Here is a 23,001-nt window from a genome sequence, read left to right as displayed (position 1 = left end):
CTGAAAACTATTTCACTGGTCACTAAAATGTCAAAAAAATTGAAATTAGCAAAAAAGCAAAATTAATTATAAGTAGCCGAAATTAATGATATCCAGATTGTGAAAATCGTTTGTGTTGTTAACACCATTCCACTAACCAATTTTTTAAACCTAAAAAAGTTTCTTTGCCCTATGAAATTAGGAACGGCTGTAAAATGACATAAATTTTAGAACTTAAAAAATTAGCAAAAAATGCTTTGACTCTGGAGCTAAAGTTGGCATAAAAGACAAAAAAAAATCAAATACATTCGCATAAAAAGATATTCCCTATAGCATAATAGCCATATCAACCTTGACAATCTTTAAAAACCAAACGTACAAAAAATTAAAGAAAATTGACAAAACAAGGAAAAATTGCTTCATTCAGGTCTCAAAAACAACGAAAACTGACATTTTCACCTGGAATTTAGGCCCAGTTTCAGCACATTAAACACATAAAAGGCAAGTACAGCCAGCTGAGGTCATATTGTAACTTAAGGAGGTCGGGCGAGGTAACTGCATGGGTAGGTGTAGGGGATTAGGGGTGGTGGGGGGGGGGGGGGTAGATAATTGAGGCGGGAAGGGTGGGGGTGGTAGTACGGAAGGTGGGTGCAAGCAGGGGGTAGATTAGTTAGGTGCCCAGGGGTAGGTAGGTAGGGGGTAGATGTGGGGGATTGGTATGTGCAGGGGGTTGGTGGTGGGGGTATTGGAGATAGGTATCGAGAAGTGAAATCAAAAGAATGTTCTATAAAAAGGTCAAGCACAAATTTTGAATGAAATACACACACACACACACACACACACGTCTAAAATAATTGCTGCAATCTTTGTTCGAGAGCAATTAAGCAGTCTTAAGCCGCTGTTTGAGACTTTTTAAGTGTTAACGGGGCGCTCGCATGTCATTCCATCGATAATATGGGCAACTGTTGTCACAACCAGAGTTGATTTACATCAATTGACTATATCACATACATGCATATATCTCGCATAATCGCTGTGCTGTTCGCAAATCGGCTAAGTTGGCCAACCTCGGGTATTGGATTTTTTAACCTTAAATATTGAGATACAATAAGTAGTAAAAAACGATAGATGCGTAGTAAAATAAGATCAGAGAGCAGAAATAGATCAGAGAGGTCAAGATTGTAATTCATGCAGAACCAGAGGGCAGAGCTTGCAGCATTGTTACTCACTCTGAGCTGATAGATAATTTCTTCGACATCAGTCGGAACAGTTTGAAGAAGCTGTACACGCAGAAAACATGCAATCTTATCTAACGACCAATAAAATAAAAATGATGAAATTATTATATGGTAAGTGCATGCTAACGTTATAGAATGGGGGAAGTCGAAACAGCTAAAAAATACAAAATATTTAAATCTCGAATTGCGATAGCCATACGTTTATTGATCATTATTTTCAAAAAGGACGCTCGCTAATGAGCGATGGCACATAATGCTCCGACCACACTCATCCACAATGTCTCAATTGTCTACCAACTGAAGCAGCTATAGATGGCCTTTAAAGAAATGGTTCATTATTGTTCCGACCCTCTTGAGGGGGGAGGAACTATATACTCAACTGGGTTTTTTTTTGTTCCGTGAATTTTCGCCGCTCGATATATTCATCGTAGAGAGTTGAGACTGGTATCCTTAGAAAGCTCATCCAGCGTAGAATATGGAATTAAAAAGATTTTTTTAATTTTCGATTTCTACAGAGAGTTATCGAGGTTTAAAGTTCTGAGAAAAGAAGAGTGAATTCACGTTGTTTTTATTCACATTTTCCGGAATTTTTGCCTAAATTTTCGTCACTTTTGCTAAAATTTGTTATAATTTTTAAGAACAGTGTCGTTGATTTTATTTTTGAAGACGAACAAGCATTGTTGATTGTTTTGATTTAATTTTTTTGGTCAAAAAATCTGGATAAACATTTCAAAATTTAGACTTTTTCATCAAAAACAGCACGAAATAAGCTAATTTAGTCCACTTTGATTAAATTTGCCGACAGTACATCCCCAAACAACACTCAAAAAATCTTTGTAGACTCAGAGGGGGGCTATTTCTACTTCAGAGTCCGCTGAGAGTGCACTGTAGTTAAAACCTTGCCATTTTTTGCCAACTTTACTCGTTGATTATCAAAAATGCAGAATTTATTTTGAGTTTTCAACTAACAAATTATCTATATCTACAACATTCGAAAAATCAGTTATTCCTAAGGGACAATAAGTATTATTAGGGCTTGTTTTTGGCCATTCTAGGACTGTTACAATCCAAAAAAATCGGGTTTTAATCAGTCGGTCTTTTTTTTTTAAAAAGAAAAAGACTTTTTTTAATAATAAAAAACAGAACATATCAAATCAAAGCTCAGGAGTGACAGGTCCAACCGATTTGCTTGTTAAGCAGCTCGAAGCTAATGCATTAAGTTTTTTAATTGAAAATTTATGGTCGTTTCTTTTTTAAAAATAATTGACCTTTCAATAAATAATGGCTTAATTAACTTTTTCTCTACTTTTTTCTTAATTTGTACAACTTCCAGCTTAATGTCAGCAAAAAACGACCGCTTCTTCTTTCTACTTATTTAACATTTATTCTCAGTTGCAGTTTTAAGCCTGAAATTATTGTTTTCTGGCTTTGATACCACAAGATTTCAGATTTTTTTTGTTTTGATATTTGCCAGTTTTTCACGTTTTCTAATTTTGTCACATTATCACATTTTTGACGGTTCTCATGTCACCTCATTAGCATTCAGAATAAGGCACAATTGAACATATTAAAATTCTGAAAGATATACATCATCGTTTTAACGGCCTCGACGCCTCTTTCTTGAAGAAATCAATTGAATTTTTTAATTTTGTCTCTAACTCTCATTTATACTTTGTCAATTCGGTCGTATGAAATTACCTGTATAGTGATAGCTTTCATTGGCTTTTCATAGAAGAGTAGAAGAACCGATATTCTGATATTAGTAGATAGCTGATGGCTTTCATGACGATCAAAACAATCGTTTTCCAAAATTTAAAAAAAAATTTTTTTCAACTTCGCAATTTTGTTCTTTTTAAGTTTCTTTTTGTTACCTAATCTCGTTAGTTAACTACAGGTCAAATATAACATTATGGGTGTCAAAGGAATAAGAGGGATTGGTGTCCCAAAATCTTTTAAAGAATTTGTTATGACCTTACTGGCTTCGACAACGGTTTTTCACAAAAAAAAAGTAAACTAATGTGATTTTCGTCATATTTGACGTTCTTTTTGTAGATGCAAGAAATATTCTGGATAATTACAGGTCTCGAGGGCTTTTTTTGAATAAACGACCCTTTTTAAATAGCTCTTTTTGTTATTAATGCCTTTCATGACATTAAATGTAATTTTGTTTCGAAAAAAAATTACATACTTTAGCACTTCGCTTTTTTGTCTGCTTGCTACATAGTCTTACTAATGAATAGCCACGTACTAAATTATAGCTGTTTGAAGAAGACGCAATCAAATGTATTTTGAGTGCCAAAAATTGGCTTGACGGTTTTGACAGCGTTTTCTGGCAAGTTTCAATTGAAATTTTGTTTGTTCTTTGTTGTTCTTTTTAGCCGCTTTAAAAAATGAATAAGGACAGGTCCTAATGCCCTTCTATAGAAGTAGTGGAAATCATAAATTTGTGGTAATATTAATTGATTCCTAATGGTATTTATTACTTTGAAGTTAACTGTTTCAAAAAAATAAGTTTATTTTTTTACTTTACTGTTTTTGTTCTTTCTTGTATAATTGTTACCAAACCTTTTTATGGACTGGTCGCATATGTTTTCTGGGGATTTATAAGTTATTTTTGTTTAGTTTTGGGTTTATCTGACGGTATGTTGATTTTGTTATTAAATTTAGTTTTTAAGAGGGACATAAATTTTTTGATGTAATTAATGTTTGTTGTTGTTGTTGTTTGATTTTGCTTTTCGTCTTGACTCGCTTTCTTAATATTGACATATTACAGCAATCTAATGCATCAACTTTTACTCCACTGAGTCATTTGCTTTGGAGGCTATCTTATCGTTGATACAGAATTTTTTGAAAAAAAATTGGGCTTTTTTGGGAATCGCAAAAAATAATTTTTGGGTTCTTCTATCTGTTCCTCATTTGGTAGACAATTATGCCAAATTTGTGGATGGGCGGGGTCGGAACCTTATGTGCCATCGCACATTACCGAGCCGCCTTGTTTGTTATTTCAAATTTCAAGTGATAACCTTTAAAACGGACAGACCTCTATTTAAAAAATGGCTCATACCAGCGAGATCAAATTAATTGATTTTACTAGAATAAACACTCGCATAAACGATACAACAAATCGACATGACACGAAATCAATTCTAATGCAATTTCTCAAGTAGAAAAAAACATCTTTATCAAGTGAACATTTAATTAAACCAAGTGGACTCTATTAAATTTCAATTAGATTTCAAGTTCTCAATTTAGACTTATAAGGGAGTCTGTATCAAAACAACTCATATCCTATGTCACTTATATCATAACGACTTATATCGAAACGACACGAAAACAACTCTAATGCAATCTCTCAAAGAAAAAATATTTTATCAAGTCAACGACCAGTTATACCCAGTGACCTATATATATTTTCAATTAGATTTTAAGTTATCAATTTAGACTTATAAGTCAGAGTAAATTAAAAAAAATGACTTCGAAATTGAGAATACAAAATCAGATAAATTCAAATAGAGATTACCCAATCTATATAGGCACGAGTGGGTTAAGTCATATTTGTCATTTGAGCTTATCAAACAACTGTTTTAGCAAATTGGTTATCGATTCACATAAATACAAACACGCAGAAACGAAAAACAGAAAAAATACTGAATAAAACAATTTCTTTGAATAATGTTGGTGAAAAATTTGAACAACCAACCACAGCTTATTCTAAAAACAAACTTCGAAGCACACGCACATAGGTTTGAGTAAGAAGCAGTAGGACTCCTTGTTAATGAGATTAATTTACGATTTGACAAAACAATATAGAAGTACAATTTTTTTACAAATCTTTTTTGAAAAACATTTCTTTGAAACCCGGCCTCCACATTGACAGCCTGACATCTTAAAAACTCAACTACAACGTTTGGTTTCCACTCCACTCACAACTGGCTTTAGCAACAAACCTGAATTCAGAACGAGACTAATCAAAAATGAAATTTTGCATAAAAAACAGGTTTACAATAATTGCTTCAAACTTCGTTCGAGTGCAATTAAAAACTATTAATTACCAAATGGACATAATCAGAAGACAATTATGCCAATTAAAAAACGATCGAATTTGTCGGCCATCAGCCTCGATATGGCATCAGGGTTAAGCAGTGAATGTTGAAAATGATATCATTGGGCGAAAATTAACAAAAATTTAATAAAATGGCAAAAATTGTGAACAAAACCAGTATGAAAAGTGGAATATTCAGGAAAACTTTAAACCTCGATAACTCCTCGAAAAAGACGGGATGTTCAAAAAGCTCAATAATTTTACACTAAGTTACAATAATTTTGAACCGTAAACTAAGATACTTGGATAGACTTAAGCCCCCGTGGCTTCATTAGTTTGTCTCGATCTCTCGACTTCTCTGAGAACAATGAACGAAATCCGAGAAACGCAAATAGAATAAGTTTATTTTTAATTGCCGATAGTTGTCATTTGGAGCACCATTTGAGCTAGAATAGTGAAGATTGATTTGAATCCGATGCCTAATATTTTGCACGTCACCAGTTTCAACTTTTGAGTCTCAACAACGCAAATACTGAAACAAAGTATTTTGATGGCGGCAATTTGTCTGATTTAAAACGTGGCGTAAAACTACAGAATGGTATACTGATTTTTAAAAGACTTCTTATTTGACGTCATCGAAATCACATTACTTTTCAGATCAACTATTGAACATACTTGACCAACTTCTGTCTGAATTCCCCTTGGTCAATTGGGCAGATAAAGAAAATATTCAAAATATTGTAATGAGCATTGTTCGAAAGCTGCAAAACCTTACTCATAATCGAAGTCTTCATTATAAAAGGAGGTATCATTTTGGCAACACAATGGACAACGAGTGGTTACATCATTCGAATACATAATTTTGAAGTTAATATTTGGAAAGTGTGTTGAAAAACTTGCGATGCATCGTTAACAACTTGCTATATTGAAACAATGGCTCAAAAAGCAAAAAAAAACTAAAATACATTTTTGCTCTGGTTTCGTAATAATCATCAGTACAATATCGTAACAATATCAAAAAGTTGCAAACCATTAAAAATTTCTGAACATAGACGCCAGATGGCCGGACAATAGCCGCGAAAAATATCGTTCAGACTTTTACTTTAACAGAACACCGTGACGAATATTAAAAACGTGCTATCCAAAAAAAATTCGATTTCAAATTCTATTGTTATTTTCAAATCAAATTTAAAGGATACCCGGCAGATTGCCGGAAAATAGCCACCGTTGATTCCCATAACCAAGATTGGGATTGAAAGAAGAGAAAAAAATGAAAAAACATACTCTATTTCGTAGTGGGACGACACACGAGCTAGTATCAATACGAAGAAGCATTAGAGATGGTAACTAAGAACAAAGTTCAAAAAACGGGCATCTAAAATTGGGATTCCAGGGCTGATCCTGTTTCCATTTCTGAATTCGTTTTACGCAAACTGTAAACTAAGGTAAAGCAAAAAAAATAGTACGACAAAACATACCCAGCAGATTGCCGGAAAATAGCCGCCGTTGATTCCAATAAGCATGATTGGGATTGAAAGAATAGAAGATATGGAAAAAAAGATTTTTGTACAAAAACTTTTTTTAAGTCCGATTTATTTTGATGGCATTTCGTAGTTGAACATAACGTACTTCCGTTTCTTAGAGGGAGAATACAGGGGCTACTATCAAAACCAATAAGCATTAGAGATGGTAACTAAGACTTATAGGAACGACGTTCAAATAGCGGGATTGAAAGAATAAAAGATATGGGCTTTTTATAATCTAAAATTGGGCTTTATGGGTTTATCCCGTTTCTACTTCACTTCTATTTTTTTCCCGACTCTGTTCATTTTTAATTGCTTTGCTGAGCAACTGATGTTCAAAATCGCATTTAGCAGAACGCGAAAAGAGAGAAACCAGCCTACAGAAGTCACAAAGATATCACGCAAAATGTTGAAAAAGCGGCAAAATGAGGTAAAGCGAAACATTTTTTTATTCGACGAAGTAAAAAAAACATAGCAGGACAAGTCCTGACGTACAATTCAAAGAATTTTCATTGACTAAACAGAAAACTAGACCTAGAACGGACTATGAATGGATTGGAAAAACCATTTAGAAAAAAATCCGATCCAAAAAATCGAAAAAACAGTTAAAATCAAAGTGAAATTGCCGCATGTGAACAAAAAACCACTACCGAGAAACCGAATTTTTGTTCAAACACCGTTTTCTCACTCTACTTTAAAATTAGAGCGAAAAAAAATTCAAGCTGCAAAACCACTCGCTTTTTCCTTCCACTTCCTGTTTCGGTGTGACCAAAATCACTACTCCAATTAGACTTAAAAATCATGAAAATGTGTGAACAGATCTTAAAAAAAGACAGCACTCCAATACAAATCAAATTCTTTAAATTGTAAAAAAACGGAGCGCTATAATAGCCGGCTGAGAAGATGAGGGCGGCTATTAATAACGAAAAACGATCGCATTTCCTGTGACAAAATAATCGACAAGCTCTGAAGTCCAGACTAATACTCTCGTGTACTTCCGATATTTCTCTGATCGAACATTTGCTCTGTATAAAACAGCAAGCACAGCAGAAAACGAAAATTGGAATAGAAAAATTGAAAATGTACACCAGCCAGAAAATAGCCACCATCGCTTGCCATAACGTTGAGAGTTAAAGTTGGGAGGACTAGACATCAGGCGATTAAACCATTAGGTTTGTAGCAAAGTAACAAAACTCATAGAAAAACTAAAAATTCACAATTGAGCATGAAAAACTAATCTGAAAGGAAGAAAAAGAATGTGAGCAAAATTTATTGAACTTAGCCACTTTTCTTCCAAAAAAGCTAATTTAAATTGATACAAATATAACACAAAACTCATCGAAACCAATACAAAAAATAGGTTCAACCAATGAAAGGTTATGCAGACAGTGCGAAAATACAAAAACCGTTAAAAAAAGTCTCTAAAACGGCGAAATCGCGAAAATAGCTAAAGTTTGCTTTAAAAGTCTAATATATGATTGAGATTGTCAAAAAAAACCTCTCAAAAGTACAATTGCTTGTTATAAAAAAACCATTTTACCAACATAACTGGCAGATTGCCAGAAAATAAACTCAATAGCTTCGTAGATCTGCAGTCTCAAAAAACAGTAAAAAAGACAGACTAAAAAAATTCGTCTTTTCATTGAAGTTGAAGGCTGATATATATTTTGATTAAAAATCTGCCTCTATCAGCTGCTCTCAAATATCCTCCACTTAGAGTGACACACACCCATTTAACCTAATCTCTTTGAATTAAAGTAAATAAAAGTCCAGTTCAAAGTGAGGAAGTCATTTTTGAGAGTTAGGTAAGTCAAGTTTGACCAAAAATTAAATCACTCGAATGAACAAAAAACTCAATCCACTGAGAGCGAGAAATAACGTCACACACGCACTTCAGTTGAAATTGCATGAACGGATAAACAAAAGGCAGATTTGAAGTGGTTGTGACGTCATATGCTCGTAACAAAAATCGCGACGACGAAATGAAAAACATAGCAGGACAAGTCCTGAAGTACAATTCAAAGAATTTTCATTGACTAAACAAAAAGCTAGATCTACAACGGACTTTGAATGAGTTGGGAAAACCATTTAGAAAAAAAAACGCGATCCAAAAAAACAAAAAAAATAGTACAGATCAAAGTGAAATTTCCGCATGTGAACAACAAACCACTAGCGAGAAAGCGAAACTTTGTTCAAACACCGTTTTCTCACTCTACTTTAAAATTAAACTCGCTTTTTCGCTCCACTTCCTGTTTCGGCGTGACCAAAATCATTACTCCAATGTGACTTCAAAAATCATGAAAATGTGTGAACAGATCTTAAAAAAAAGACAGCGCCCCAATACAATTCAAATTCTTTGAATTGTAAAAAAAATAGGAGCGCTATCATAGCCGGCTGAGAAGCTGAGGCAGCTATTAAACACTTAAATATTCTTTCTGAGCGAGGTGAGACATGTATTATCGCACGAGTGAACTAACACCTCATAAAGAAAGAAGTTAACTAATGACGTTACGCTCAACTATTCAGCTGGGCAGAGGTGCCAATGAGTAAGGAAGTCACTCTGCGACTTCTTCGCCAGTGACCAAATGGTCCAACAAAAAAACGAGGATTTAAAAAGTCGCGATGAGAATAATAATAGCGTCATACATAGAATAATAATAGCCGCTATAGCTTCTAAGCAGTACCTAATTGTGGAAATTTTGATATTGGTAAAATGTTGGACAAATTCAATTTTTTTTTCCACAAGTAAGAGTAAAAATAGTAAAACGACAGAAATAGAAAATCGAACTCAATATACACGCGAACAACCTTCAAGTAAAAATCATTTATTTCTGAAAATTATTTCAGATAAATAAATAGTCGTTTACTGAGAACAGCTTATTAGCCTATTACTACTGCAACCAACCATCTATCAAAACATTACATAAGAACGGCAAAAACCAATCATTATTTATGAATCTGGTTCTCCTGAAGGTAGCCAAAATAATTCGGCAATGAATAATTATTAGTGTCACAGAGTCCACTTTTACCAGTTGACCCAAGGACTTGCCATCATGCGGGATGTATCTAGTTGTATCTACATGTAAAAAAACGTGACAACAGTCTTCAGAGCAATAAAAACTTGAGAAATAGTGCTTTCGCATTTAATTTTTACTGTTCGCGTATCTCATTGAGAGCAAGGAATTAAAATTCATTTATTTGCCACAGTAGGTGAGCTAAGTCAGAAGTCAAACGTGAAATAAGTGACTTAAGTAAACTTGAAAGAGCATCAATTACATTCAAGACAATAGCAAGGCCACAGCTAAACAACGACCCAAACAGTTGAATTGGAAAATCTTGACTTGGCCATCAGACCGAAAACCAATTCTCATCTCTACACAGAAGTTTAAACAGAAAGGAAGTTCAAACAGACAATGCAAAAAAGAGCTATTTCAAACATTCATAAACATCACGTTTTCAATCAGACAAACGCTAATAGACACTGTAAAAACTCGGGTGTACGAAAATTAAGAACAAAAAACTCCTTTGGGCCACTGAAAAACATAACCGACTATTGCCGGGCGAACTGATCTCAGACGACTGGCTCAAAATTCAGCGTTCTAAGGATCACTAAGAATATCGCTTCCCTATAATAGCCGGCTGAAAAGATGAGAGCAGCTATAAATAACAAGAAGTTGAAAAAGAACCCAACACATAGCAAACACAAATTGTTTTAAAATTTCATTGCCACTAAATTTACAATCAAAAGCTACACAAGTACGTAACTGCGAAAAATCTATTAGGCCATTAAGGACTAGAAAGAAAAGAATCACATTTGATCAAAAAAAAATTTTAAAAAATAAATACACGTTTTAAATATTTTTGTAGTTAACTGGAAAACCAAAGAAGTCCACCAACAAACTGCAGAACAAACATTTTGACTGCAAACAAATTCTTTGCTCCTTCAGCCGACAAAAAGATACTTTAAAAATTGGGCATATAATAACGTTCTGCACTTACCCGGCGCACCTGTTATTTTTTACTTAGTAAATTTTCATATAATACAAAATTATAATTGAAGGTCATGAAAAACACTTGGAGGACACTGGATTCAAAATGATTCACACTGGAAAAAACACTGGATTCAAAATGATTCAAAATTGCAAAAATCGCTAATTATTGGCAAAAAGTTTTGGATGTTGATAACTTTGAAACCAATGTCAAGTAATTTGCCGGCTAACAGATTTGGACGACCAAAAGAAACAGGAAAATTTGGGTGCTCAGGAGTAGGTATATTGTTGGGCGTGAAACCTATTTCAGCTACCTAACACAGCCTGTATGCAGCCCAGATTACATGCCCATAGCTCGAGTTGGAAAAATGTTCCACATAATACATCATAATATGACATACATTGCTCTCGAATTTCATATTTTTGTTTGCGAATCAAAACCAATCCTACAAAAGATAACAGGCAGAACAAAAAATCACATGCGCAATTTGTTGGGTCGTTTTTGCAGTAAACAAAACTGCAAAAACGACCCAACAAAATTACTCATTACTTGCTTTGAGTCAGAATTAGGTTTGAAAAACTTAAAAAATGTGCATCTCAGGATGCAACTTTCTGTGACATTAAATAATTTTGCATTTGTTGGCATATTCTCGAATAGATTAAATTGATAGTTTGTGCCATAATCAGAAAACATCTGACGTCGGAAAACTGCTCTCGAGCGACCAGTGGGAGCTCGAATCTATTGCAGCCTGCTTCAGTAGGGGGACTAAATATACTACGGGGGGTTTGAAATGACGTCATTTGAGGTTATTATATACAACTATAACCAATGAGAATTAAGTGGAAAAAATTACATCAATTTCGTCGCACTTTCATTTGACTTGCAGTAGCGAACTCAACGTTTGAGTTCAGCTGCTGACACGTGTGAATGAGAGAGAAATTTTGATCACGCAAAAGGAAATTACAACATCTTTGGCAACTAATTACAATTTTCACAGGACTCACCTGGCGTTGGGGCCAATCATGCTGGGAGGCGAATTGGAGACTCCTGATCCTCTGCCAATCTCAAAGGATGCACTCCCAGTTGGAACAGTCATGATGCCACTTGAACTGTTAACACTTCCTGATCCTTTTCCACTTCCTCCAGCTCCACTTTGTTCACTACCTAAACCAAAAACCACAATTTCAACAAAAGCACACCAACAAAACAATAGTGGATGCAGGGTATAGCCCTCTCACTAGCGTATAGCCCCCTAAAACCGTAAATTTACGATAAATTTGGTGGCTATTATGGGAAAGACCCGTTCAAACAACCAAAATGTTTTTGAATCAGTAACGACGATTTCCATAATTTAAACTTTATCGGACAATTTACAGCCATCAGACAACATAAAATTTGCATTTGCCATTTATACTCATTTAATACTCTTACCCATTATAACAACCACAGAGAGGGATATAATAGAGAAAAGCCCCGCTAATTTGTTTCAAACATAGCCGGAAATTAGCCGCCGTTGGCGCGCTAGACGCACATCGGGATTGAAACAGAAAAAAAAGCAGAGATAGATGTTGACAAAGTTTTTCAAAGTTTCAAAAATTGTTCTAATTCAGTGTGCAGTTTCAGTTAGATTCTAAACCTATACTTACTTCCGCTTCTACTATAATATCAGCAAGCAATCGCTCTAATAAACTTTCATAAGCTAATGCAATATGACTTAATGAATGGGCTTTATCGGTTTATCTCGTTTCGTTTGATTTTGCTCTTTTTACATAGAACGTATTCACTACATTGCGTAATTCAATGCGTGAAAGAATTTAGAATACATTCAGTTGAAACAGTGAGTGAGGTAAGTCAGAAGTCAAATGTGAAAATCGTGACTTATGTAAAACGAAAAACGTGATCAAAAGGTAAAGCGAATTTTAAAAAACATAGCAGGACAAGTACTGACCTACAATTCAAAGAATTTTCACTGAATAAACAAAAAACTAGACCCAAAACGGACTACGAGTGAAATGGAAAAAGCATTTCTAAAAATCAGACAAAAAATTAAAAAAAAAACAGAAAATCAATGTCAAAATGCCACATTTGAACAAAAAAAACCACTAGCAAGAAATGAAATTTTAGTTCGAACAAAAAACGATGCCTCAAATGAACTATGAATGGATTGGGAAAATCAAGAAAATGTGTGAACAGATCTTGAACATAGCCGAAAGAATTCCAGAAACGACTCGAAGTGAAATCCACTTTAACGCCATCCAATTTCTCATCAGACATAACGTGCCTCCACTAATTTATGATCATCTTGTAAAAAACCATAAAACAAAAATTAAAAACAAGAGAATCGAATCCGTTATATGATTTAAAATCTGATCAAATTTTGAAATAAATCGAGATCCCGAAAAAACTATCTCTGCCAAAAATTACTTCATCAAACCTACTAGCACCTACTAAAACCACTTATGAGAATTTTTTAAAAATACTTGAAGCCAAATCATGACAAAATAAGCTCTTACAAACAACTTGGACTAAAAAACTTGAAAAAGTTAATAAATTTTTTAATATTACAAAAGCACATTGATCGAAAGAAAAATATCTTTCAGCCAATAGGGTATCCAGATGCTCGCAAAACAATAGGCAAGTCATAATAGGCTAAGAAACTTTGCTAAAAACTGAAAAAAAAAACGAAAAACTGCAAAAAACTAAGAAAAATAGTTCCAATTTTCGCCATTTTTTTGTCATATTTCTCAACAAAAAAAATAATCCATACCCACAAAAATGTAACCCATTATTATCACAAATTTGCTCAAGTCATAGGGGTCTTTTCAATACCTATTTGAGGCAGTAAACCAAAACAATCGTCAAAAAATTGCAAAAATAGTCCAAAAATAAGCAAAATACATTGAAAACCTCCGAATTAGCATATAACTCATATGATTTTCTAGAAACCTTCAAACCACTACCAAAACCAGCCTAAAATAAAATCATCATAAACCCAACTCACGTGTTTCATGTGCTTCAAAATTCACTCCAATAAAATTGATATGAGTTATATCAATTCATGCGCCCCAATACAATTCAAATTCTTTGAATTTAAAAATTCTTTGAATTGTAAAAAAGAGAGCGCCTAAATAATAGCCGTTTGAGAAGCTGACGGCGGCTATTAATAACATAAATAAAATTATTCATCTAAAAGTTTCGAATTGTTCTGTTTTATTTGGAACGAACTCATCAAAGCCATTAAATGATGGATTAAATTTTATAATTGTGGCCAGGGTTGCATTAGCAAGGATGGCAGCGAGACTAATTCCGAGATAATAGATTCAAACCTTCATGTGTATTGGTGACAGTCTTCAGATTTCTAGGATTGCCCAAAATAGCAATCAGAGTAGGACACAAATTCTGCCAAACGAACTCGAGAAATTGAGGCGAGCAATTGATTGAAGTGGGAAGACAACGCAATCCAGTCAGCAAACTGTCCAGACACAGTTCCAGTTTCTGCGAATTCAAAAGCGCATTGCCCGATGATGCCTGCTCCTGGAATGTCTCCACTTTTGATACCAGAAACTTCAGGGTCGCAATAACATCGTGACGCAACAAGTTCATGCCTTTCTGCTGAGAATGGAAAAAATGGGGGCTCTCCAGCTCTGCGTAAAATGGGTTGGTCTCTTGGGATTCAAGGTCATCCTCATTGATATCATCCTGGGAACTTGATTTGCTCCCTGTGTCATGTGATGTCTAAAATGAACAGAATGTCTTTAGAATGTTTGATTTAGCAATTGATATGTCAAAACCCTCTCCTATTAGCAACACAAAACACCAAGTCATCATTGCATTCGAATCATGAAAGAATTTGAATCTATTTAGAAGACATCGTCTCAATTTTGGTGGTTACATAACATTTTATCCAATGCCAACGGTGTCAGAACAAAATAAGAACCAATTATCAAAATACACATGTCAAAAACACTACATCGAAATGCACGATTTTTTTCAAAAAAATGCCATTAATATACCCAATATATTGCATTGCAGTTAAATTAATGCAAGGACCATTTGTGTAAAATGTCACGTAAACGCCATAATACCCAAAAACAAGGCTGATTCTTTTAATATTCAGGTTCAGTAGTCCAAGTACAACTTAGCAGCTGTTATTAAATGAATATTTAAGGTATCATCGTGCCTACTCGTTTACACTAAATTCACGTTCGATTGTGATAGTTTCATATCAAATCCAACGGGCCGGTAAGGTAATTACATTTTAAATTGCCTCGGTTAGTTATGATTTTGTTAAAAAGAGTTTCTGACGATTTGGACTAGGGTGAAAAATTGGGCAACTATTCGTTTTTCGGCATATTGAGTATTTTGACAGAGATCTAGCATCTACCAATACGTGTAACAACGGTCGATTCTGAGTAGACAAAAAGGCAAACCTCGCTTTGTGATTGAGGCTGTTTCAAGTTGTTGACACTGTTGTTTGTGGCTGTGTTGTGGTTCTGTTGCGACTTGATTGTGGCTGCACAGCTGTTCTTCTTATCATGCAGTTGGTAGCAGATGGAGGTTATCATTTGGAGCAGAGCACCTCTGATGGCTGTCCTTGTACCACTCAAGAGACTTGTTTTTTGCACAGAGAGACACAGCTGAAAAAACAGCAAAATTATTGTGATGCTCGAGCGTCTGTGCTTTTGCACAGCCAGTTCCCACCATTCACAACAAGATAATCAGAAGCATGTATCCTATGATAGATTAAAACTCCAATCAAATAAGTAAAAAATTTTTTAAAAAAAAACTCAGTTTTTGCATTGCAGCTATTTATCTATGGGCAGCGGTACTGCGCCTGAATTAGATCCACAAAGAACGACAAAATGACTCGAAATGGTTCGAACAACCAAGAAGGAACCATTCAATCTCACTAAAAATTCCATTTTCTTGAGCGAATTCGCTTGGCTAATTTTTTATTGAAAGTTTTATTGAAAAAAGACAGCATGATATTTAATTTGATTTTTTTAACTTAAAGGGGATGGGTGGAAAATCAAAGTTTTTGTGTTTTGGATTTTTTGTTCAAAATAAACATTTTAACTTCGTTCAGGCTCAGCTTAGCTAAGTCTAGTTTACTGGTCATTGAATGCTATGGTTTGATTCTTTTCATAAAATCCATGAAGGCACGATTTCGCATAGGTTAAAGATGCAGAAGCAGACCTTCAGCTTCACAAAATAATATTTAAGGATCTATTTTTGTAAAATTGTCCAATTTTAATTCCTCCAAGACCTTTAGATTTTGTACAGTGATATAAACAGGGCTCATAAAATAATTGTAAAAAAACCGACTTTGAGGAAATTGCAAAAAGGCCAAAAAAGCACGGACACTTTCACAACTATTGTTGCGTTTGATATCAACTACTCTATGACATGACCACAAAAAATTAGTCTGCCTAAAATTGAAATTGGGCAAAAGGTGATTCAATATTTGAAGACGAAAAAACGCAAATAAGAGCTCCGCTTCACTTCATTTCTCGGCCCATACAAAGGAAACTAATGACTAGTACCTCAATGACTGAACACATGCTCTTCTCTGTGATGAGGAATGCTTCTGAATTGAAGAAGTTCAGCAGGAACTGAAACAGAGAAAATTGAAAGAAGCAAATTAGGTGAGGAACTGCCTCCCTTTCCCCTGGGTAGAATTGACCATCCATAAATGCTATTAAATCTTCATAATTGATAACATTTATCGCGGCTAGTCCCCGCTCTTAGGCTGCATAAATCTATGCGTGTGTGATAGTCTGATGACTTTTTTTCGCGGGGGGGGGGGAGGGGGAGAAACAGTTCCAATTTATTAGGAAGGGTAGCATTTTAGACTCCTAATTCTGAACTACGCTAAAAAAAACTAAGCTAAGTCAGCCCAAAGGCCTGGGCTGTGCCAGGTGCAAGAAGTAGCCAATGAAATCCATTTCGCACAAATCGTACTTCGGACAAATAACAGCTTCAACACTTCAATTATAATAAACTTAGCCCCAATTAAGGTCCACAATTGTTTTTCTAATGTTGTGCCTTGAAGCAAAAATAAATTATTGGATGCATCGGATCAACTGTTGGATCATAAAGGTCCTAGGGTTAGAAACTCAATAGTTGCAAAATACCTTCATAATTGCAATCATTACATCATCAGGCAGCTGATAACTGCAGCTGAGACACTTCAACACCTGAGCAGTCAGCTGTTCCTCATAGTCCTCCTCTTGAGCAGACGAGTAGAATCTCTCATCTGAGACTAACTTCTTCAGGCCATCGATTGCGTATCCACACAATTTACTGTTCTTAGACTCCAATGCTATTTGCAAGGGGGCTAAGCTGGTGGCACGAATCTCCGTTTTAGTACCCTCTTTTACTTTCTCATCGTTTTCTAGCAGCTCTGCAACATGTTCAAAATGTGAAATTGTAATTTCTGTTGGTCGAGTGGTGGTTTACTTTCAAACTTTTTGGCGAGCATAAACAACTTGAGTAAAAAAAACGTAATTTAAAGTTACTGAGTGTTGAATTGTAGAGAAAAGAGAAAAATAATTTTGTAGCCCTTAGAGGCTACTCTCGATTTTTATTAAAGTGGGTTGAAGTTTAATTAAAATTAATACAATTGTTAAAAAATACAAAGTATTTAATTATAATTATATTGGATTATATAAATTTGTTTGAAAACAAAACACAGAGAAAATTTCCTTACAAAAGCAAGTAAAAAAATAAATTATTCTTTTCTTCTCGGTACCCAATTTAGTTTTTTTCATTTTTGCAGTTCGGCAGATTTCCGATAAAATCAGAACAGAAAAAACATGGGAATCGAGAAGTTCAGGACAAAATTTGTTTAAAATGAACAGAAAAGCAAACATCTTTTACCTTTTTCTTTCAACTCATAAATTATTTTTATAAAATATAGTACCTGGTAATTAAATTTTCTGATTTATTTGCCCAATTTGTGTCAAAATGAACAACTGAGCTACTCCTGATTTACAAGAAATCTATAGAAAGCAATATTTGTCCAGAGAAAGAGGAAATGACTGAACATAAACCGACAAATGTCGAAAGAATTGCTCTCGAACGACAGGCGGGTGGAAAAACATTTCACCCTACCGATTCGAACCATTGATCTCCCGCTTCATAACCATATGCACTGCCGACTGTGCTATTTGTCCCTCATGGTTGCTATGATGCAACCGTTTTATATTAGCAACAAGCTTTACTTCGGAGTGATAGCAATAGAGATCACTCAAAAAAGAACAACAAAAGCGTGAAAAAGTCACTTGAGAAGTCAAAAAATGTTCTAGAAGAAAATCACAAAATGGTCAAGCAAAAGATTTGCATAAAAAAAGACTAACACGTATACAATAATTGCTATGAACTTCGTTCAAGAGCAATTAAACAAAATTGAAATATTTGGGTATCATCATGATGGTTTCTCTGGCGTCCTGACTAAACTATTTTGCGTTTCAATTATGGAGTTTATATGATAGACCATTTGTTTCACCAGAAATAGAAAAGGAGCTTTTGTGAACTAAAAGTCCTATTTTGAAGCAAAGTAACTTTTGAAAAATTCTGTGGCCATTTATGCTGCCCTGGAACACAAAAACTGAAAGCCTTACGGAAACCTTCAAAAAAAATATTCATGACTCCTTTATATGCACTTGAAAAAATAAGGCCATTTTTCAGTGCGGAAAAAAAAATTTGCTTCTAAATTGCTCCAAAAACTAACCAAAAGCAAGCCTTTAAAATAACCAAAGGTTTTATATGAACATTTATAGCACAGCTGATAACATGAGCAGCTTCGAAAAAAAACACAACAGTCCATTACACAAAACCGGGAAGAATGTTTTTCAGCACTGCAACGTTTTTTGCTAGACTCCAATACATACCTTCTCTAAGTAACTCAAAATAAACGAAAACATTGACTTATAGAATCCAAAAACGTGAGCTTATTATTATTCACATAACGTTAGTAATTCAAAGGAAAATGTCAAAAATTTCAAAATCATACTTTTTCTTCGATTGGTCCAATAAACATTGATTTCTGCTGTTTTGTTGGATTCTAATTGTACAAAATGGAAAACTCCCACTATATGACGCATCAACTAAGTTCAACCTGAAACAAAATCCTTAACAAACAGAGAAAACTGGCCAGTTAATTTTTAATGAGTTCTTGTTATTCGATAACATTTTCCGGGGAACAATTTTAATTTGATCTTGAGTCACATTGACTGGTAGATGACTCGAGTCGTTCAAACTTTTAGATCACAAAAAACATTCACTTTATTTTTTGCCACTGTTAGCGTGTAATCTGAGTGCTCTTATTTGTTTATGCAAATTACTGTCTGCGTTATTTTTATAACTAAAATTTCTGTGTTATTACTGTCTGTGTTATATAAAATTTCTTTGCGACTAATTGCTTGTGTTGAACTTAACTTTGAGAAAACCTGTTATATAATGCAAAATAATTGACAATGCATGTTGTTTTAGGTCTGTTAAAACTATATCAATATGATGGTTGTGATTTTTTTTTCAGTTTTCATTTGAAAGAAAATGGTAATCAAGGTTGCTCTGAAAATGTGTCAATTTCAGTTTTGCAAAATTGATAATCAAAAGAGCTTTTCCTCTCAGAGCAAGGAAAAGCTATTTACAATTTTGAGACTCATGCTGGATTATTATGTGCTACACACAGTCTCGCAGTAGCCGTCTTGATTTGTTTATGCTACAATTTTCTGCACTTTGCTGGCAAAATGTATAGGAGTAACTGTTGCTACTATAATAGACAATTCTTTATAAATTATCTTAATAAACCATCTTTATACAGTATCTTAAAAACATAAAATAAATTTCAATCGCAATCAACAAATTGTTGAAGTAGGAGAGTCACATCGGCAGACACATTGTATCTGAACCAGAATGAACAGAAAAAATTCTCAGAAAGAAAGAAAGACTACTTTCGCACTAACCAACAGCAGTTGTACACGCCTCCTTGATGGGTTTATTCTTCGCAGCAGCCTGGTCCTTCACCAACATACACAACAGTGTCTCCATTGTGTATTAAACAAAAGTTATCCCAGAATAAACAGCACAAAATAAGTTCCAGCAACTAAATTTCTACGCGCACATTTTTAGGTTAGCACAATAGCTAAGCTTGAGTATAACGACCAGATTATCATATAGCTCAGCAAGGGCGTTTGATCAAACTCGCAACCAAATGAACGCATTCTTCTGAAAATCCATGTCAGGTCGCCATTTGCCAACTGCGTGACACACAAACCAAATCCGCACTCTGAAAAAGAAGAGTTTTCCTAAAGAACTTCAATTTTCTGAGCTTATATTATGTTCACCCACATCACAAAGTAACAATTTGTTTCCTCCAACGACTAATTGTGGCTATGCATAAACCAGTGTCATAAGGTATTACCCGCAGTTCTCACAGTCAGAAAAACTTGTTGATTTTTGATAAATTAAGAAAAAACACTTCCCACGCTGACGATGAGCAAAATTAAAAATGCATCAATCTAACAAAAATCAAATATAACTTCAAAGGCGCAGTTTTGTCAACTGAATGAAAGCAATACTTAGACGTAACAGAGTCAGTAGATGTTTAAAATACAGCAAATCTTTTAGTATAATAAAATGTACTAATAAAATGTAAATTAACTAATTCTTGTATCCGGAAAATCCAACTGAAAAAATGTGCAAATATAAAAGACATTTTGTATTGAAACCATTTGAGCGGATAATATGAAAAAGAAAGAGATGGAATCATTGTTTGCAACAAGTTGCTGAGTTCACTAACATCCAAATAGCCGAAACAGCATTGAGGTACAAAAACATCAATTCACATATATACAAACTATTAATAATATTGAACGACACATCCTTGTACAAAATTTAAAATTGAAGCAGAAAAACAGACTGCACATTCTCAAAAAGGTATACGGGAAAATCAAGACCAACGAAGATGACTTAGTAGAACGGGTTATATCATTAAAACTGTATAAAGTTGTCAAAATGAGTCACAAAACCCTGCCAATTTTCTCAAATCGCACTTGATTTGGTTACTCAAGTTATCCAAAAATCACCGAATTTCACAAAAAGAAACTACTAGTAAGCCCTTCAGTAAAATATTTTAAACAATTTGAAACTAATTAATTCCACAATAAAATTTCCTTCGTTTGTAAATTCAACGCTTGCAGGATCACAGGCGGCCTCCGCCGGTGCGTGACTTTAGAACGAAAACTATTCGCTCTCAGACATATTGAACAAAGATATTACATAAAATGTACGCTTGAAATCCTTTCATTAAAAATTCAATTAAACTAAAACTTCTGAACATTACGTAAGTTGCTTCCCAAAGCATGTTTCTCAAATCATGTACTGCCTAATTGTTTAGTCGATTTCCAATAATCACTATAATAAATACTCTATTCAAGCATATACGAAGGTTGTTCAAGTGTTCGGCTCGACTGCTTCGGCTATAATTTAAGCTTGTTTATCACAAACTTTGCTTTTCTATTAAAGCTAGCTCGAATTCAGATGATTTCTCCCATTTTGTCCAAACTTTTCAGTAAAAACTGACCTAACAACTGCTCACTGAGTTTTCCTTTAAAAAATGAGGGCTCGATTTGTCTTCTTTTTCTGTTGCAGTGGTCTAAAAAAGTCAGTTTGGAGCATTATTGTTTACTCTAGACATTTCAATTTTTCTTTCCAAAATTTTGCTTTTCTATTTCCAAATCGTTTCCGATACTGTCAACTTCCAATTAGAAAAAGAAGGTGCATGAAAGGAATTTTCTTTAAACTAAATGAAGGATTGCTACCCTTTCAGCTGTTTTCCTCTAATTGTTCCCACCCCCACTTTAGTGGGGAGGGAGGAACTATATACTCAACCGGTTTTTTTTTGTTGAGTTTATTTTGACCGACCGATATATTCATCGCAGAGAAATGTGAGTGGTATCATTAAAAAGCCCGTCCAGCGTAGAATACGAAATTAAAAAGATTTTTTCGATTTCTGTTTTTTACAGGGAGTTATCGAGGTTTAAAATTTAGTGAACATTCGACTGTTTTTGTTCACAATTTCAGCAATTTTTGCTAAAATTTGGCACAATTTCACTAATATAATGCATAAGTTAAAATTTTTAAAGGCAGAGTGTTGTGGTTACCGTTAGAGATAGAAGAGCTTTGCTGAATTGTTTGACTGATTTTTTTTTTGCTAAAATTTTTGATAAAATTTTCAAAATTCAAACTTTTTTCATCAAAAATGGAACAAAATATGCTTTTTTGGTCCACTTTGTTAAAGTTTGCCAGACTTAGTGACCTCGAAACCTTAAAACAGACTCCCTAATCTCAAAAACAGCGCTAATTGCAATTAGGCGCCGCATGAAACTCTTCTAAAAAAAATTTGCCGTTTTTTTTCCAGATTTAACTCGATAACTCTACAAAATGCATCTTTTTTTTCAATGATTGAATAATTCAACTCAACGATTGGTCTAATTCGCAAATACTTGGAACACTTGGTCGGTTTGCTGAGCGCGCGACAAAATCAGGGAGATGTTCGATAATATCATGGATTCTTAGAACCAGAGATTTTTTGGTTTTTATTTTGATGCTGCCTTTTTCAAAATATTTTGCTTTTGTTTTTTTAATGTTAATTACTAACAATATTTTTTTATTCACAGCTCCGTTAATGACAGCTCCCATTTACGTAAATTTGAGGCCGAATGGAGATACAGTTTGTTTTCAGAGAACCAAACGGTTTTTATGACTTTGAGGAAGAGTTTTATTAAAAATTAAAAGACTTCTTGTCTTTTGCCTTCAATTGTTATTCTTTTGGCAGTCTGATTTTTAAGTTTAACCACTCAAAGATCTAAATGTCTTCTTAAGAAGGTGCAAGTGAACTTTTTCTATTCATTCGGTTGTTACCTAATGTCTCTTATGTTATTGAATGTATTTGTTTTAAGGAAATTTCTGTGATTTTTTGAACTTGTCAATTTCTTATATTATTTTAGTCAACATTTTGCTTATTCTTAGTAAGTACAGGTCAACCTCTCCTCCTTAAAGAATAAAAACTAATTTTGTGGCCAATTGTTTTAACAGAAGGTTTTCTTGCTTTTGGTACTACGAGTTTTCATACAAAGTTTTCTGATTTTTGTGCATAATTGCCCATTTTCGCTGTTGTTTTTGTTTCTTTTGTAAATTGTCACATTATTTAACAATCTAACTG

The 23,001-nt window shown here is 34.2% G+C and overlaps 1 protein-coding gene across 6 annotated transcripts in view; it reads right to left on the bottom strand.

Moving 5' to 3' along the window:
• The window catches only part of LOC142336312 (brefeldin A-inhibited guanine nucleotide-exchange protein 3-like), a 179,254-nt gene extending 158,489 nt beyond the window's left edge, over window positions 1-20,765 (bottom strand). For 3 of the 6 annotated variants that reach the window (XM_075385052.1, XM_075385054.1, XM_075385056.1), the window contains exons 1-6: window positions 19,742-20,765; window positions 16,907-17,175; window positions 16,316-16,384; window positions 15,203-15,409; window positions 14,099-14,507; window positions 11,777-11,936 (exon numbers count right to left, since the gene is read on the bottom strand). In XM_075385052.1, the coding sequence (XP_075241167.1) occupies window positions 11,777-11,936; window positions 14,099-14,507; window positions 15,203-15,409; window positions 16,316-16,384; window positions 16,907-17,175; window positions 19,742-19,826 (1,199 nt within the window). In that variant the 5' untranslated portion in view covers window positions 19,827-20,765. The remainder of the gene's footprint in view (window positions 1-11,776; window positions 11,937-14,098; window positions 14,508-15,202; window positions 15,410-16,315; window positions 16,385-16,906; window positions 17,176-19,741) is intronic. The other 3 variants (XM_075385053.1, XM_075385055.1, XM_075385057.1) reach the window with 2 other exon arrangements.
• Window positions 20,766-23,001: the final 2,236 nt, after the last annotated feature.

The sequence above is a fragment of the Convolutriloba macropyga genome, chromosome 3 (assembly GCF_964194025.1).
Source record: "Convolutriloba macropyga chromosome 3, txConMacr16.3, whole genome shotgun sequence".
Taxonomy (NCBI): Eukaryota; Metazoa; Xenacoelomorpha; order Acoela; family Convolutidae; genus Convolutriloba; species Convolutriloba macropyga.
Note: the sequence above shows the minus strand (reverse complement) of the source record. Positions and strands in the feature narration are given on the sequence as shown.